This window comes from Ambystoma mexicanum, chromosome 1p, assembly GCF_040938575.1.
Source record: "Ambystoma mexicanum isolate Mex_15411 chromosome 1p, UKY_AmexF1_1, whole genome shotgun sequence".
NCBI lineage: Eukaryota > Metazoa > Chordata > Amphibia > Caudata > Ambystomatidae > Ambystoma > Ambystoma mexicanum.
In genome coordinates this window covers 788,674,027-788,693,686 of record NC_090921.1, presented here as the reverse complement: position 1 = coordinate 788,693,686, position 19,660 = coordinate 788,674,027, and the positions used below count along the sequence as shown (strand labels likewise).

Sequence of the window (19,660 nt, the reverse complement as noted above, 5' to 3'; positions counted from 1 at the left end):
AAAAAGGGGAGAGGTGTACCGATATCGGAACTGTCGGATGGCAGGGTACAAGGAGCAGTTCCCCCATTCTGGAAGAGACCGTGAGGGTGGGTGTTGCTGCACACAAGTGTGTGCTAAGGGGCAGGGAATGCGGGCAGCACACTGGGTGTGCAAAAGGTACTGCCATTGAATGAACGATCAAGGACTCACTCTTCTGTATGCAATATGGGAGAGGTAAGAGTAGCACACAAGATCTTCGACCGGTCTTCATTTTTGTGACCATGGATTGTCTACATTGGTATTTCGAGCACACCATTAACTGGACTTTAGCCAATTGTCATCAACTACAGTCAGACGAACAAGTTACTTACCAACTAGTAACGTTCTTTCGATTGGATGTTCCTCCAACGTATTCCTCATCTTAGATGTATTCCATCCAGCTTTGCTGCTCTTCAGAAAGTTTTTCCGCAGAGGGCGCCGTGCGTAGATGTCGTTGAGTCGATGGTCCCTCTAAGGCCTCTGTCGAGGGCGACGTCATCGGGTGTATAAGTAGCACGCGCGGCACCCGTTGGCCTCAGTTCTGTTTTACCCCTTTTTATCTTTGATCTTGTACTGTGTAGATTGTGCCGGCAGACAGGTATGAGCCTTGCAAGATTTGAGATGGCAATAACCCGGAAAAATTTACAGAGGGGTAGGCTGGGAGGGCGATGAGGAATACGTTGGAGGAACATCCAATCAAAAGAATGTTACCAGTTGGTAAGTAACTTGTTCTTCGAGTGGATTGTGTCCTCCAACGTATTCCTCATCTGAGATAGACTCCCAAAACAGTATGGACAATTCCTCTGGAGGGGGTAGATTTTTGATTACTCTTAGATGGCTGAGTATAGTACTGCTTTTCCAAAAGTTAGCTCCCTAGACTGGGAAGCATCCAGGTTATAGAATTTTGAGAAGGTGTGTAACGAAGACCAAGTTGCTGCTTTGCACATGGATCTTATTGGAACACCTCTTTGAAGGGCCGTGGAGGAGGCGATGCCTCTGGTGGAATGAGCCCTTAACCCTTCCGGAGTGTCTTTTTGAGCTAGCCTGTAGCATTCTGAAATGCAAAGCACAATCCAGCAAGAAATTGTCCGTTTTGTCACCGATTGAACCAGTTTCCTTCCTGTGTAACCTATAGACAGCTGGTTGTCCACTCCAAGTGTTGAAAGTCTAGAGATGTAAAAGCTTAAAGCTCTTTTCGGATCCAACCTGTGTAATCTTTTCTCCTCCTTCGAAGGATGGGGTGGAGGATAGAATGCGGGTAAGGCAATTTTCTGACTTAAATGAAAATCAGATATTACTTTCGGTAAAAATGATTATTTTACCCTCAACACAACTCTGTCCTTATGGAACACAGTATAGGGTGGCCCAGAAGACAGTGCCTGCAATTCGCCTACTCTTATTGCTGATGTTAGAGCAACCAAGAAGGCTGTTTTCCACGTTAGTAATCTTAATGGACATGTGTGCATAGGCTCAAAAGGAGCACACATTAAGAATTTAAAACTAAATTTAGATCCCAGATCGGTACTTGAAATGTCATCTGGAAGGTTCCAATCCCTGTATCTCAGCCTTTCAGATACCAAGCATGAAGGTTGAGCGTTTTGACCTCTGGATGGAGACCCTGACACTATTTGAGAGAGAAGGTTTTCTCTCTGAGGAAGAAGTACTGGAGGACAGATGGACATTTCTAGAAGGTCCGGGTACCACGTTCTCCTGGCCCAATCCGGAGCAATTAGGATCATGCGGCTCCGAAACCTTCTCAGCCTCTCGATGACCTGAGGAATGACGGGAATCGGAGGGAACGTGTACAATAGTGGGAAATTCCACTCCACCATGAACGCGTCCCCCAGGGCTCCCTTAAGCAATACCTTTCGCATTTTTGGTTGATTCCGGTTGCAAACAGGTCTACTTGAGGGGTTCCCCAAAGGGCAAAGATCTCTTGAATGACTTCCTGAGCCAGTTCCCATTCGTGGGATACCGTGCTCTGCCTGCTCAGAGCATCTGCCCTCATTCTCTTCCCCAGCTACATGAATTGCTGTTAAAGAGATTCCCTCCTGAATCGCCCAATACCAGGGCTGCACTGCCTCTCTGCACAGGGGTAGTGACCCCACACCATCTCTTGTTTAGATAGTGCATGGCCACTGTGTTGTCAGTCATTATCAGGACATTATTTCCCCTGACAGATGGCAGGAAGGCCTTCAGCGCTAGTCTGATTGCCCTCAGCTCTAAAAGGTTGATATGTAGTTTGGACTCCGATGGAGACCAACGACCGCTGATTGTCAAATCGTTGGCATGAGCTCCCCACCCCAGGAATGAGGCGTCCGTCACTAGTCTGATCTCCGGCCATGGTTGCCAAAAAGGTTCTCCTTTTAGGATGTTCTCTGTACAGGTCGACCATAGAAGGTCTCGTCTGACCTTGTTCGGAATCTGAAGATCTGCGTCATTTGACCCGAGAACTGGGACCACTGAGTCTTTATGGCCCAATGAAAGGATCTCATTCTCAAGCGTGCCTCTGGCACCAGAAAGATGCAGGATGCCGTGAGGCCGAGCAACCTTAAAAAGTCGAAAGCCTGGAGATTTTGGGCATTTTGGAATTTGGAAACCATCTGAAGAATGTCTTGAGCCCTCGACTTGGGAGGCGAGCTCTTTCCCAAGAACGTGTGCAATGCAGCTCCTATGTACTGAAGCTGTTGGGAAGGGGTCATCTGTGACTTCTTGAAATTGAGGGAGAAGCCCAGTTCGTGGAGGAAGTGGCAGGTGACTTTCAGATGATCCAGTGCTTGCTCGGCAGAGCATGCTCTGATCAACAATCGTCCAGGTAGGGGTAGACATAAATCCCCCCTCTCCTGAGGCGTGCTGCCACCACTACCATTAACTTGGTGAAGACCCTCGGGGCGGAGGTCAACCCGAATGGCAGGACTCGAAACTGATAGTGTGAGTCGCCAACTACGAACCTCAGGTATTTTCTCTGTTTGAGATGAATCGGCACATGAAAATAAGCATCCTAGAGGTCCAATGACACCAACCAGTCCTGAAGTTGAAGAGCCTGAAGGATCTTAGAAAGGGTAGCCATCCTGAACTTGTCCTTCCCGAGGAACTTGTTCAAGTTTCTCAAGTCCAAGATGGGTCTCAGTCCTCTGTCCTTTTTGGGGATCAAAAAATAGGAGGGGGGGTGGGGGGAGTACCATCCCTTGTTCCTCTCCGCTGCAGGTACTGGTTCTATAGCAACTTTCTCCAGCAGGGTTAAAACTTCCTGCTGTAGGAGCGGGTTTGAAGACTTCAACGGGTGTCTCCCTGGTGGATTGCTTTGAGGTTGCATTAGAAAAGGAAGGCATTAACCTTGGGCTATTATTTCTAGAGCCCAAACATCTGAAGTAATGGCTCGCCATTCTTGCAGATGCTGTGACAGCCTGCCCCTACAGGTGTTTTGTGATGCAAGTCCTCAAAGCGGTTTTGTGGCGGATGTTGCAGCCGCTGATGGCATAGAGGCTGCAGCTGGAGCTGGTTTAGCACGTTTTACTCGTCCACCACGAGTGGCCTTTTTCTGGCCCCTTTGACTGACCATTCCTCTCGCCTTTCCATATGGAGGTGTAGTAACGATAGGATCGTCCCCCTCCATGACTGTGCTTGCGCACGAAAAGGCTTAGGTTGCCTAATAGCTCCTAAAGATTTGGCAGCTGCTTTTGAGGTCTGCAACCTCTCAAGGCTCTCGTCAGCCTTGTTGCCAAAAAGGTGAGACCCGTCAAAGGGCATGTTCAGAAGGCTGCTCTGTACGTCCGGTGCGAAACCCGACTTCCGTAACCACGCAAATCTCTGCATTACCGTGCTAGTGCCCATGGACCTGCTTACACTATCCGCTGTGTCCAATCCAGATTTAAGGGATTCCTGCATGGCTTCCTTTCCATCTCCAACGATGGCTAGGAACCCTTCCCTTTCTTCCCCTTCTGGTATGTGCTCCCCCCGCCATTGCAATGCACTCCCAAAGAGAGTACGAAAATTTTGCCAAGGCACATGTGGAGTTGGCAGATTTTAATGCCATGCTCCCGGCTGAAAATACCTTCTGTGCCCAACCATCCACACGCTTATCGTCCCTGTCTGGAGGGATAGACGGGTATGCAAGTTTGTTAGAAGCTGTGGCTGCCTGTATGACCAGACTCTAGGGAGTTGGGTGTTTGGACAGATAGCTGGGGTCGCTACTGGCCGGGCGGTATTTTGAGGTGAGGGATTTATTTACCAGAGGAATAGAATCCGGGGTTTCCGAATTCTTGGCCACCCTATTTTGCAGGGCTACATGAAAGGGTAGCACTGGGTCTTCGGTGGGACCATATCCAATATATCTGTTAAATAATCCTGGATGAATTGGGCTGATGGTCTAGCCCATCCTAAGTAATCTACTACCTTTGTCATTAATTGACGGTATGATTGACTGTCATGCTCTCCTGGTTCTGGTCTGCCAAAGTCGTTTTCAGGAGATGTGTCAATGCCACTTGCATTGTGTAATGATTCCACCAAGTCTCTCATTCTGCTTTCTTCTGAAATCAAGCATTCTGGGACATTTGGGGTGCCATATTCCAGCCCAAAAGGTACATTCTCCTCATCAGATCTCTCCTGTTCCTCAAAAATTGAGGTCAGGGATTTGAAAAACTCCTTTCTGGGGAGAGGCTTGAAAACCTTCTCTGGGAGAGGAGGAGGAAGAGGTCTAGTACCTGGCTCTGAGGACAATACAGGTTTTGTAACCTTATCCTTCTCTTTTTCTGGCTTCCCTGGCTTGGCTGGAGCTTTTGGTGCCAAGGGTTACGGCGTCGACAACACCGTGGTCATCGACAGGGTCTGCTTCGAGGGCGTCGAGGCGACCTTCGAAGATTTTCCCTTCGAGGTATGATGGGTCTCGGACGGCGTCGATGACGTTGAGCGGTTGACGCGAGCGTTTTTCACTCGGCGTCCTGGAAGGTTCCCTATCCTTCCTTTTTCGAGGGCGCGCGAGTGTCGGAGCAATGACGCTCCCGGCCGGCTTCCGAAGAAGGCGCGGACCGAGGCTTCGCTTTTTCAAACACCTCCATCATTTTGACCCTGAATGCTTCCCACTCTTCGGCAGACGAATGTTTCGTGGGACATTTAATCTTTTTTGGAGACTTGTCTGACGACTAGGTGGAGGAAGACCTGTGGCGAAGTTTCTTCGATCTTTTTGACGAAGACGACAAGCGATGGGAATCGCTACGGGACCTCCATCGATGCCTTTCGCATCGAGGAGAATTCTCCTCACGGGATCTCGACTCGACGCTAGAGGTTTTTCGACCTACCTGTAGCTTTCCTCTCCTCTCTCGCATGCCTTCCCCGTCATCACCTGACACTTCGTACAGGCCTCCATGTCGTGGCCTTCTCCGAGGCACCACAAACACCCTCGATGTGGGTCCGTGATTGACATTTTTGACCCGCACGATTTGCACTTTTTGAATCCCGATTTTGGGGTTGTGGTCGGCGTCGATGACGAGGACATTTCGTTATTATATATTCTCACAGAACTCGAGGCGCTCCGAATGTCCGAAGCAACGTATACCGCGGAAAAACGGAACTGAGGCCAACGGGCGCCGCGCGTACTACTTATACACCCGATGACGTCACCCTCGACGGAGGCCTTCGAGGGACCATTGACTCGACAACATCGACGCACGGCAGCCTCTGCTGAAAAAATTTCCGGAGAGCAGTAAAGCTGGATGGAATACATCTAAGATGAGGAATACGTTGGAGGACACAATCCACTCGAAACACATGTTTCTTGTTCCAACTACATGGTCTTTAACTCTATGAGTCATGCACATTATAAGCTTAATCTATGTACTGACTGTATTGAAGTATTCAATCTATGTCCGTTTACAATAAGAATATTTTCTTTTAGATTCTTTGTTTGCAGTAATTCTGTTTTAATGTATATGAAAGAATAATTCTTGAGAAATTGATTGGAAAAAGCAATAATAAATAGCGGCTACAGGCTGAACCGCTCATAAAAAAAAAAAAACACATGTCTAATAGTTCATATGTGCACGCTAGTGGGGCGAAACTAAGTTTGTTACTCCCCGGCTGTCAGCCTGGTTCTTCCAGGGCTGTGTCAGGGTTCATCATGTTTTGAGGCAAATCAATTGTAAGCCATTTGTTTATGACAATACTACATACTGAAATCAAGAGTATGTCTTAATAGTTTCAGAGGAAAGACAACACCCTACTGTTTTCTAACAAAAGAATGTACAACAGGCGAAGGGATCCAGGCCACAGTAATTTAAAACAGAGGGGTAGGGATAGGGTACTGCCACTAACCAACCCTAATGTTAGGCAAGATGGTATGCAGTACCCTGTGGGAGACGGCACCAGCCTTGTCCTCTAAGCAATAGTTTACCAACTTGTGTAGTACGTGCTTATGCCATAGGTTGGGTCGAGTGACTGAGCAGCCAGGTTCATCTCAAGAGGGGTCAATGTGAACTGTAGGGTTATTACACACATTCACAGTGACAACACTTGCACTCAGGGTTTCTTGTTTAAACAATTTATTAATTTGTCAGTTGCATAGGGAGCAAAATATGTAATAATAATATACTTAAAAAATAAACACTCAGTTTCAATAAATCAGTAGATACCAATTTGGGATGGCACACATACAATTCCTACACCCTGAGGTGACCTAAACAAATAGAACACTAAACATTGATATATCACTGGCACATTCAGAGCAATACTGAGTTTGGTGTCAAAGAAAACGTTTTAGGGGCTAAAACAATGGTTAACAAATATTCTTAAGCAGTTAAGTACATTTTGAACCCAAGCACAAAGTCAGAGGTAGGAAGAGTCTTTCAGGGAGCCAGGACTGCCAATGTTCATTGAGCAAACATCTAGTGGAGCTGGAGTACTTCTTGCAGGTAGGTAAAAGTCTTGCACAATGTTTTCGAAGTCTTTATAGAAAACAAAAATCACTGTATGGCCACAAGCTGGGAGGCTTGTGAGGGGCAAAGCTGCAAGCAACTCTGCAAAAGCAAGCAAGGCAAGCAAGGTTACACAACAAGAGGTAAGTCCCCTTAGTTTTACAGTACCTTTGGTTTGAAGAAAGTGGTTCCAGTTGGCTTCATTTCCTGTGTAGGTCTGCAGATCCTGTTCCGGGGCCTCAGTCGTGGGGACTCCAGCACTACAAATTGAAGGTCTGCAGCAGCAATGGGCAAACTTCAGATCAGCGGCACTTTGCAGTTTCAGCTTCTCGTGGCTCTCGCAAATAGCACCACTCCGGTTCTCGGATACCTTTATGGACTTTCCTCGCATGTGGGGTCCAGCACTCCGTTGAGGTGGCTCAGGCTTGGTCAGTCCTGCTTCATGCGAGTCCGGAGGATCTTCCTGTAGCTCGGGTCCGACTTAAAAATGAGACACTCGATTCTGGTGTTCCTCTCCCTGGCAATCGGTTCCTGCAGCAGCAACAGAAGTAGAGCCAGCTCTGAGACGATGTCCAGACAAGTTCGCTTTGGGGTTTATTGGTCCCACCAACCCAAGGGGAGAAGTCGTCCATTGCAGGGCTTCTCTAGTCGAGGCGAATTCAAGAAATTCAGCAATGCAGCAGGGCTCCACCGGGCAAACCAACGGTCCAGGAGTAGCAGCAAGCGTCTCTTCTAAATTCTTCTTCAGATTCCTTCGTCCAGTGGTTGACTGCCTTCCAAGCCAAAAGCCTTGCCTTTTATTCAAATTCTTCCCATTCATTCGCAGTTTAGCCGTCACTCTCACAGCAGGGTGGCTGTCCTCCAAGGACAAGAACAAGAAATGGGTATCCCCTACATCGCGGACACAAGGCAACCAAAAGGAAGAAAAACCAATAGTGTGTCACGCGGGAGTCCACAAACAGAGTAGTAAGATGTAGAACAGATTTGTAATTAAATACTGTGAGGAAATTGAAATGAGAGCAAAGTTATAAAATAGATTTTATTAACATCACATTCATTAAAACATGTTGATCTGCAAATTCTAGCCATACTGCGTGATAACTATCCATGGTCCATGTAGCCCCATAATGGCTAAATGAACCATATACAAAACTCAAAAACGTTTGTAAAAAGAAAAAGCAATGCATGTAATCCAATTGCAAAAAGATGAAAGGAAACATAACGCAACATATCCTAAATGAAGAAACCAAGAACCTGGAGCTTGAAAAAAGTAGAAAGAAATAAGGAACAAGTTACTTATCTGTAACTGTTGTTCTCCATCAAGGGTCTGGCATGGATTCACATGCTCATGAATATTACCAGTCAGGCTGGGAATCCTCGGTAAAGAAAGAAAATCAGTTTCAGTTTCACTTCTGAACTGTCTTTCTACTAATAACCAATCACTGGTCTCTGGGTCATACTGCCCCCAGCCAATGACTTCGCTCTACCTAAGCCCCTCCTCTGGCAGCCATCTTCAGATTTGGTAGCACATAAAGTGGCAGTAGGACCAAGAGAAGAGCCGCAGAGGGGTAGGCGGGAGGGTTCACATGTGAATCCATGCCAGACCCATGCTGGAGAACAACTGTTACAGGTAACTAACTTGTTCCTACTCCAGCATGGGGTCTGGCATGGATTCACATGCTCATGAATAAAGGATACATAGCAGTACATATGCACAACCACGGGAGGTGGCAAGGCTCAAACATAAGCATCTCTTACCTCCTCACCAGGCTCACCTTCAAGCGAACAGGTTGCGCACCACTGCTTGGCCGACTCTGGACTCCTCCCTGGAATCCCGGTCGACGCAGTAGAATCTCGTGAAGGTGTGCGTCGACCTCCACGTAGCAGCCCTGCAGATGTCCAGCAGGGGCACATCAGACAGGAACGTTGTAGTTGCAGCGATTGCTCTGGTCGAATGGGCTCTCGGATGGCCAGACAACGGTCGGTTTGCCAACCGCTGACAATGGGTGATGCAGCCGGAGAGCCACCTGGAAATGGAAGCCTGGGAGAGGGCCTTCCCTGGGTTCACAGGGCCAAAGTACGGAAGACGTGACAACTGTTTGTGAAAACATTGTGCGGTCCACGTAGAACTTCAGCGCTCTAGCCACATCCAGCGATTGCAAAGTCCTCTCAGCTGGCGATGAAGGCGTCAGGAAGAATACAGGTAATGTTAATGTTAAAGGACATTTGTACCGTGCACTATCACCACCGAAGTGGTCCCCTGGCGCTCTGGCGGCTCTGAAAAGGGAAGGGAGGGGGGGTTAGTGGGAAGGAGCTGGAAAAGTGCAAGAGAGCAGTGATGTGCTGTTGGCCGCCTCAGCCCGGTGGGTCCGTTGGCTGGGCCTGGGGTGTTTTGCGGCCGGTAGTCGTCGTGTACTGTTGTGCGAGTCTGTGTGTTTTTGTTTTGTTGTTGCCATGTAGTGAAGTTTGTGCGGTTTGCTGTGCTGTAGGTTTGTGGTTGTGTTTGGTTTGGAGTTTCAGAGATGTATGCAGAGGGGGAAATTGTTGATGCAGTTGATTAGTTGGCATCTCTATCCCTACTTCAGGCGGTGGGTTTCTGTATTGACCACAGATGGGTTTCGGTAGCACCCCTACGCATCCGTCATGATCTGAGTTCATCCAGCCTTCAAGGTCCCTTTTAACTCTAGCCCCCTCCTCCTATCTGCCTCACAGCGCTACCTATCTTCCCTTCCCACTCATAAAGCCATTGCACCTGCCTACGACTACGTATCCTGACAATTCCAACCACTGTGGTACCCGGTGGGAACTAAGGGTTTGTTGATTCTGTCTCCGGTGGGTTTCTCATCTCATCTTTTTGATTGTTAAAAATTTCTTTTTGAGTGTTGGTGGCATTGGTGATTCTGTCATAATGCCTTCTCTTTGCCTTTTGAATTTCCTTCTTGTATGCACGGATTTCTCTCTGGTACATTGTTTTTTCGTCTGGGTTGTATTCTTTCCTCCATTCGAGTTCCATCTTTTTGTTTTCCTTTTTCATGGTGCTTAATAGTGGAGTGAACCATTTTGCCAAGTGCTCGTTTAGATTAAAGTCAGACGGCACCTTGGGCTTGAAGGAGGGATGTGTCCGTAGCACTGCCGAATGCATAAGCTCGAACAGTGGACTCATGAGACTAGTCAGCACCACATTCAGCTCCCACGCTGGGCCCGGAGCCTTCACCGGCAGGAATGAACGGAAAATTCCTTTGATTAACTCCTTGACCAGGCGGAGTGACCACAATGACAACCGTCCCGGAGTTCTGGTGTAGCGGGAGATAGCCGCCAGATGAACCTTGATGGAATCATTTGCCAGTCGCCGTTAATCGGAAAATGGATCGATGGAGCTTGAGACTCCATTGACCCCAAAAAATATAGTAAAACTAAGAAAAAAAAATAAAAAAAAAACGCAAAATGCAGTAAAAACTAGAGCGCTATAGCACGAGGACTCCCAACACTTGAACATATGGTAAAAATCTGAAGATGGCTGCCAGGAGAGGGGCTTAGGTAGAGGGCCGTCATTGGCTGGGGGCAGTATGTCCCATAGTCCAGTGATTGGTTGTTAGGAGAAAGACAGTTCAGAAGTGAAACAGATTTGTTCTTTACTGAGGATTCCCAGCCCGACGACGGGGAATATTCATGAGCATGTGAATCAATGTCAGACCCCATGCTGGAGAATAATGAATGATAGTAAAAATAACTAAATGGGTGTGCTCAATGACAAAACGCCATATGGGCACCAAACCGGATGAAAATGTCGGTGCAAGTCATTTTACATTAAAGAAAAAAGAAAAGGAGAAAAAACCTAAGCAATGAGATTCACTAATGGCCAATGTATAGTGCAGGCATAATGTTTAAAGCCGACCTTAAAGGGTTTTAAAGTCAAAGAATAAAGCCAAGAACATCCAGCCCAGGTAAAAATACCAATAATGGACAGGAATTTGAAAAAAGTAGGGAAGGAGAAACCCCCTGGATGATACTAAGCCTGATGCTCTAAGTCTGGAACTGAAGTGCACTCCAGTGAGGTATTATACGCAAGCCAACCATTCTTCTTGTTGGTTAAGGCCGATGTGATAAATGTTGTACATCCACCATTGTTCTCTTTGGGATAACCTGCCGGCACCCACTTTTTTGTATTCTAGCAATTTTGATTTTAAAAAGTTTTTCTATTCTGTGATGTATTATTGAAAAATGTTCTTTGATGGTTGTCGTATATATTCTATACGACACGAAATTCTTTTGATTTCTTTTGGGTATTTTTTCTCTTTTGTATATTTTTTTCTTGACATTGTTCTTAAATTTGCCAGTTTTGAGTTTCTTATGCAGCATTTTCAAAAATTCTTCTTGAAAGTTGGTTTAGCGTTCTTTATAGAAGTGAAGATATTTTTGTATCTTTAATGCATTTTAATATTGACTGAAATTCTCAAGTGTAGGTTTTGCACATCGGGCACTTTGCAGCCACTGTCCACGTAATTATACTAGATTTATATCAGGTACATATGGTAGGTCATCTATTTCTTTATTTTTGTCTAAACGCATTTCTTTACGTGCAAGCCTGATACGCAATATGGTTAGAATTTGGCGATCATGTTTTAATGAATATGATGTTAATAAAATGTATTGTATAACTTTGCTCGGATTTCGTTTTCCTCCCAGCATTTAATTACAAATCTGTTCTACATCTTAATTACTATGTTTGTGGACTCTCGCGTGACACTTTCCTGGTTTTTCTGTCCTCTAAGGACAGCCAGCCAGCCAATTAACTTTGGGTGCATTCCTGTGACCAAGGGGATCAGGCACAGGGAGTTTCGGGCCCCTCTCTCACTTCCTGCCCTGCCAGACACGGGCTTCACCAGTGAATCCTGCCAAAGACAAAATGAACAAAGGGACCAAACCCAGTTTAGCGCGCAGAGTAAATCTCAAGAAGGACCTGAAGTGGGAGAATGGAAGACCAGGCTCCCGTCCTTCACCTCTCGCGCTTGGCCTAGAGTGTCACGGCCCAGACACCCGCCGCGGGAAGAGTTTGTCCATTTACCAGACGACCAGGTACCCTGGTACAGGAACATACGGATGTGTCCACCTGCCTGCCCAGCAGCCCGCACTGGCCATGCCGACACCTGCGGCTCGGATCAGCTAGACTAAAAACCACACGTCGTTAGAGATGCCATGACGACCTAGACAACGGGAAGCACATCTGTACAAGTATACACACTTAACATTTCCACACCAATTTACACGAAGAACATACTCAGTGCTCTGACGTAGGCGACAGGCATATTCACGGACGTGCATCTTTATTATTTTTACATAGGCTTTCAGAATGCAGAAACGCAAGATGCATCATGAACTCATCTATAACGCTTGCTCACGCTTCCCTTGAAACCCGTTACCACCATGAGAGGTATAATGGAAACACGATACTGGTCATGGAAATGTATGCTACTATAATCTAAAGCACCTATGCACCAAACAGACTACTTAAGCACCAGGCCCGAGTAGGCCTCAAACAAGAGCTCCCGTGGACATTAACAAAGCAAGAGTCAGGTTGCTGATCCTGCAGAAAGAACCCGATGGAGCAACCAGCCAAGGTCGCAATGTTACAAGCCCACATCCAAGAACAAATCATCAAAGGCACGATGTTGCAACCTCGTACTCCGCGTACCAACGTTAAAGTCATATCTACAAATTAAACCAGACACACAGTGGAAAAGCAATATTAATTGTGCAGAATTCTGCCTCAAACACGGTCCCGCCTCACGTGACCAAGCCGAATCTGACGAGATGCCAAAACCCAGGAGAGAAAAGGCGTCTGGGTCCCTCACTACGAGACACAGGCCGAGACACTTGAAAGGCTCAATGGACACCTGCTACAGTGGGAGCGGTCAGCGGGAGCGATCAGCCTTCCACCTATGAATAAATCCTCACATTGTCTGCACGTACCCATATTGAAACATTGTTGCAAACACAGGTACACCGAGAGCTGGGAACAACGGTGGTCCCAGGCTGGGGAGCTCACGGATGCACCAATCAGAACATGGGGCTCTTATCTCAGACGTCAGTAACATTAGCCAATCCTCAGGAGCCTTCATGTAACAATTCTTATGTATCCAATTATAGGGACAACCCAGATATACCACCTGACTACACCTTGTCCACTAATATCATTCTCTATATGTGTACTATACTAACCCTACCACTCGAGCAACCAATTAAGAGTGGCGATTGGTTTTTTGTTAACTTTCTGAAGTGACGCAAGTAGCGCGTCATAATGCAGTAAAAAGGGCCTGCGAGCCCCACGATTAGGTGTGTGTCAGGACGGACGCGTACGCTCCTTGACCCATCCCTGCCGTTTTGTATAAATAAACAGCAGAGTCGCCTTGCTCCTTGTGTGCGTCTCATACTCTATCTCATCTGGGATATACGGGAGGAGTTGGGGCCTCCCTGCCGGAGGTCTGCGGACGGCCCGGCCGACCCCGGCAGAATTTCCCCCCCGACAGACCTTTCCAACAAGAAATAGCGAAAAAAGAAGACCAGGGCCATTTTGACATAATGGGCACCCATGGGTCATTTTTACTGCAGCTGCAATCGCAGCCTGCGCTATGGTAAGAAAAAGTAAACCACTGCCAGCAGCCATTAATTGTAGAAAGGGTAACAAAAATGTTACATGAAAAAATAGACAATGGGGATACTAAGTAACCACTCCAGCACTCTATGGTAAAACAGTGTTCTGGGTCTAGAAAGTTACAAAAATAAGTAAAGTCAATTTCACTTCACTGCTCTTGGAAACAGTTTAACACAGAAGGTATTTAAACCTTTGGCAAATCTGGAAGGCTTCCCTGTGCCACTGCACTGAAGGTGCAGTGTGACAAAACAACAAGATGAGGTCTATGGAGTTTGTCAGACTCCAAAAACAAACAGAAAACACTGAATTAAAAATGCAAAGCTCCAAAGTTCAGCAAAAGAGATGGGGGTCTCTAAGGTGGGAGAAATTAAACACAAAAATGAAAATTCTCCCCAACACCTACCAACAAAATTCCTCCTTCTGCATACACCTCTCAAACTCTGGACTAAACACAACCATACCTCTACAGCACAACTGCATGCACTTCACTACACCACAACAACGACGAAACAAACCACACAGCCTCACACAACAGCTACCAACGGAAAAAATACACCTATGCTCGGCGAACAGTGTCAACCGAACTGAAGCTGCCAAAAGCACATCCCAGCACTTTTCTCCCGATAAGAATCTTTAATATAACATAATTCCCTTACACACACCCCCCCCCCCAGCCCCCCCGAGGTTGAGCTGTCAAAACTGGAGGATCAGCAGTAAAGCGCTGCCGGAAGGCACCTGCTTGCTTGGCTTTTGAGGGGAGGTGTTTCCAACCCCTGCATCTGAAACGTGGACTTGGAACTCGAACGTTGGACTGCCATTTTAGATTGCGCTTGCATGGCATTTGAAGGCCAGTGCTTCGAAATAGTCTTTGTTTTGAATTTTAGGCGCGCCCGGCAGTGTTCTTTGCCGTGGTCCCTCGGTAAACAACTGTTACACACCAAACTGTAGGGGACATTTAGAATGACACCTGAAGCAGAATTTAAAACGAGTTATTCTCAATGTGGGATTCAGGGGGTATTGACACTGCCAGAGAAGTTTTAATGGACACATTCTCTAGGCCTTGCAAAGTAAATCCAAAACAGTAATGCGTGTACTGGCGTTGCAAAGTTTCTCTCTGCAAACATTTGCTGATAAAAAAAGGCAGAAAATAAATCTGAGTATGTTGACATGTGAGGCATCATGGGTGCCTGTACACCCATGATAGAGATAGTGTGACTGAATCCCCCAGTCAATGCCCTATTTTCCAGACAAGAGATACTACGAGCCAACCACTAGATGGCCGACCATGCAAAACATGTGAAAAAGCAGATATTTAAGACCCAGGAATGGCTATAGATTTGCTAAAACTGCTTATCTGTTATTTTCATTGCTTGGAGTGTGCCGAAGCCAAATAGTGTATTTTTATTAATGTAGCCTAATTAGATATATTTGAGCGCTCTGGATGCGCCCCACTACCATTACACCACCTACATATCTCGTGAATTCTAAGCCTTACTGCTCATTTACACTACCTCGGTTGAGTTTGGTAGACACAAGTTTCTTTTCCCTGCTAATAAAAATGGCGTGGATGCTCAGAACCCCCTCCCCCCCACCCCCATGTCAATTCTGAAAGTCGATCTTTAAACATGCGCCACAAGGGAGCGGAGCATATTCTAACTGAAAAATATACCATTCAGGGATGTCAGTCTGCAAAAAAGGGGAAGTCACCTAAACGGTTGTCTGCACTCCAAAAAACCCATTCCACAATCTACCAATATGGCATAACAAGAACAACAATTAAGTAACTGTTGATGTATGGTGAGGGCCTTGCCTGGTGCATGGATGGATGCTCAAGTACAATTCCTCATGGCAAAGATTTTCCTGTACAGTTGTGAATAAGACAGAGGCGCTGGAGTATTGGGCAATAAAAAAAAGTAGCTTCTTTTAGAAAGATGTATGAAAAGGGCACTCTGGTGGGGAGGACTACACGGGCATTAGGTTCAGACTTGCATCCCAAATGGTTAAAACATGAAATGTCCAGATGGCATTGAAAAGAGAACAGCAAGTGCAGCAAAAGCAGAGTGAACCATGCGAATTAAAAGAACCGAACATAACAGTAAATGGAGGCACAAAGGCACTGCGGACAGTACAGCAAAGAAAAAGCATCAACGGTTCAATTAACGAATAACCAAAACAAGTCAAACAGTAGAATGACAGTTAACGACTACAAATCTATAACAAAAGCTACAAGAAGTAAAGAGATCCGGGCAGATTGTGCACCTGGATGCATCATACCAGGAGCAGTGTCAAAGTTTCGGGGATAATTTGACCCCTGACCCTCAATGAAATCAAGCCCTGAAATAAAAAAGAAAGAAAATATAGGGGATCAAATGGAACAGACATTCAAAACATCAGTGGAGACACATGAACACAGATGAACTTATACTAAAATAACAGATACTCTCTACAACCCCATTCCAGAATCTTTGAATAAGAGTCAAATCCGAATAATGAGAATGATGCACCAAACCATGATCAGGCGATGAATGAGAATCCACCTCATCTCTAATGGAACATTGTACCAACAGCTCCCAACACCAATAAATCCCATGGATGTTAAACAGTTGCCAATGAAAAAAAGCACACTTAAAGATGTTGTACAGGAGCCCAACTGCAGCGTTGCTGTCAGGGACAGCATTAGCACTTACTGCTTACACAAGAAACTTTGCTTAGATATTTCCTTTATCACAGCTCCCTTATTACAACATGGGGGCCAGACTATGTGCAGCTCATCATACCAATTTTAAGCAGTCCCCGTCTGCCAGTGCACAGATTGTTTAACTCCAGCATACAGCGTTGAAGGGAATTTGAATCATTGAGAGCTAAAATACATTGTCCCATCTCTTTTCCTTAACACCATTGAAATGACAGAACAAGTTACTTACCCCTGGTAACTTTCTTTCGACTCGATGTTCCTCTCACATAGTCCTCATCTTTGATATTCGATATCCAGCTTCAGATGCTTTGTAAGAAAATGTCGGCAGAGGGCGCTGCGAGTCGACTATGTCCCTCGAAGGCCTCTGTATCGAGGTTGACGTCATCTAAGGCCGATATAGCATGCCCAGCATCCTTTGGCTTCAGTTCTGTTTTTTCTTACAGTAGAAATACAGGTATAACCCGGGAATGACCATACTCAGCCTTGAAGGAATGAAAGCTGTAATAACACTGGAAATTCTACTGTGGGGGAGGTTGGGAGGGCGATGAGGAATGCGTGGGAGGAACATCCTTTTGAAAGAACGTTACCAGGGGTAAGTTTCTTGTTCTTAGAATGGATTGTGTCCTCCCACATATTCTTCATCCTTGATAGACTCCCAAAGCAGTGTTTGAATTGGTGAATGGAGTAGAATTTATTTTTTAATTGTTTTCATGAACAGAGCACAGGACTGCTTTTCCAAAGCTACCATCCTGTCCGAGGGAAGCTACCAGGCACTAATGCTTTGTGAACGTGTGAATAGAAGACCAAGTTGCCGCTTCACAAATACTTTTTATTGGTACACCCCATTGCAGGGCTGTAGAGGTAGCAATGCTCCTAGTACATTGGGCCCTTAAACCTTCAGGAGGATTCTTCCCTGCCAGCCTGTAAAATTCTGAGATAGCCAGAATTATCCATCTGGATAATGTTTGTTTAGTAACAGCCTGACCCAGTTTGTGGCCTGTATAGCAAATAAAATTTTGATCATCAATACAGAGTTTTGACAGTCTAGATATATAAAAGTTTAAAGCTCTGCAAGGGTCCAACCTGTGTAACTGCTCCTCCCCCTTGCTAGGGATGAGGTGAGGGATAGAAAGAAGGTAAAAATGTTTGTCTTACATGGAAATCAAACTATTTTGGGTAGAAATTAAGGTTTAGCCCTTAGAACACCACTATCCTTATGAAAGATAGTAAAGGGTGGCTTGGATGAAAGTGCCAGCAACTCACTCACGTTACTGGCTGATGTTAGAGCTCCCAATGGAATGGTTTTAAAGGTTAACAACCTAAAAGAAAATGAGTGTAAAGGTTCAAAAGGTGCACACATTAGGAATTTTAGAACCAGATTAAGGTCACAAACTGGAACCTGAAAAGGAGATAGGGGTAACACATTTGTGAGCCACTTCAGAAATGGAGTCACCAGTGGAATTATGGAGTATGAACATTCCTATGACAACCGCTTAAAGATGGACCACGCCGCTCAATAGCCTTTAATAGTACCAATCTGGAGCCCCAGATTGGCTAAAGATAGTAGAAAGGATAAAACATCCAGCATTTTACACAAAAAAGGACCTACATTCTTGTCTTTGCACCAGTTGCATAATTTGTTCCAACAGCATAAAGACTTTGTTGCTGGCCTTCTGGCCAAAAGTAAAATCTCCATTACATCATCCAGGAGCTCCCAATCCTCCTATCTCAGCCTCTCAGAAACCAAGCGTGAAGGATGAGTGTCTTGACCTCTTGACGGAGAACCCGACCCTCCTCTCGAGAGGTCGTCCTCTCTTTGTGGAAGATGTATTGGAGGACAGATGGACATGGTGCAGAAGGTCCAGGTACGAAGTAGTCCTGGCCCAATCCCGGGCAATTAGGATCATGTGTTTCCCGAACTTTATCAACCTCCTGATCACGTGAGGAATGACGGGGACTGGAGGAAACACATACAGGAGTGGAAACTCCAAGTCTACCACCATCACGTCTCCTAGAGCTCCTCGTGGGGAAAAAGTCCCTGGAGCATCACAGTTCGCACTTCCAGTTAACACTGGTCGCGAACAGATCCACTTGAGGGGTTCCCCAAAGGATGAAGATCTCTTGGGACTTCCCGAGCTAGTTCCCACGAGTGGGAGACTGCTCTGCCTGCTCAGAGCATCCACCGCCGTGTTCTCTTCTCCAGCTAGGTTAACTACAGATATGGAGATTACTTCTTGAATTGCCCAGTACGAGAACTGCATTGCATCTGCACAGTGGTAGTGACCCTACACCACCTCTCTTGTTGAGGTAGTACATGGCCACTGTTGTCCGTCATTATCAGAACATTCTTTTGCCGCAGAGAGGGCAGCCCTCAGCTTCAAAAGATTGATATGTAGTTTGAACTCTGATGGGAACCAACAACCTCGGACTGTCAGATCGTTGGTGTGGGCTCCCCACCCCGTGAGAGGCATCAGTCACTACTGTTATCTCCGGCCATGGTTGCTAAAAAGGTTCTCCCTTCAGAATGTTGCCCTTGCAGGCCCACGACAGAAGATCCAGTGCGACCCTGCTTGGAACCTGAAGTAGGTCCGGCATCTTTCATGAGAACTGGGACCTTGGAGTTCTGAGAACCCACTGAAGGGATCTCATTCTCAGGCGGGCCTATGGTACCAGAAAAATACAGTATGCCATGAGGCCGAGCAACCTCAACAAATCAAAGGCTGGGAGACGTTGGGCACTCTGAAATGTGGTGACCATCTGTAAAATGTCTCGAGCCATCACCTAGGGTGGTGAGCTCTTTCCCAAGGATGTGTCCAGAACAGCTCTGATGACCTCGAGTTTCTTAGAAGGGTTCATATGGGACTTCTTGTAATTGAGGGAGAAGCCCAGTCTGAAGAGAATGGCAGGTAATGTTGAGATGATCCAGGACTTGCTCGGGAGAATGCGCCCTGATCAGCCATTCGTCCAGGTAGGGGTGGATGTGAATCTTCTGCGGAGACTCTCTGCCACTACCGCCATCAGTTTGGTGAAAAGTCAGCCCGAACCGCAGAACTCGAAATTGCTAATGAGAACCGCCAATGGCGAACCTCAGGTGTTTTCTGTGCTTGAGATGGATAGGCACATACACATAAGCATCATAAAGGTCCAATGACAAACCAATCCTGGAGTTGGAGGGCCTGAAGGATCTGAGAAAGTGTGACCATTTGAACGTGTGCTTCCTGAGGAACTTGTTCAAGTATCTCAAGCCTAAAATGGGTCTTAGTCCCCCGTCCTTTTTGGATATTCGGAAATAAGGGGAATTTCACGCCTTGAAACACTTGTGTATAGGCGCGTTATAAATACCATATCATACCATTACCCCCCTTGTTCCACTGCGCTACAGGCACT

The 19,660-nt window shown here is 46.2% G+C and overlaps 1 protein-coding gene across 12 annotated transcripts in view; it reads right to left on the bottom strand.

Annotated features, from left to right (window-relative positions):
* UBAP2L (ubiquitin associated protein 2 like) overlaps positions 1-19,660 on the bottom strand; it is a 1,950,223-nt gene that overhangs the window by 1,351,325 nt on the left and 579,238 nt on the right. For 8 of the 12 annotated variants that reach the window (XR_011304365.1, XR_011304368.1, XM_069651771.1 and 5 more), the window contains exon 9: positions 15,838-15,912. The exons of 2 other annotated variants lie outside the window; for them this stretch is intronic. Coding sequence is in view for 8 of the 10 variants with exons in the window: in XM_069651771.1 (XP_069507872.1) it covers positions 15,838-15,912 (75 nt within the window). In the remaining 2 variants the exon portion in view is untranslated. The remainder of the gene's footprint in view (positions 1-15,837; positions 15,913-19,660) is intronic. 2 more of the 12 variants (XM_069651764.1, XM_069651828.1) reach the window with 1 other exon arrangement.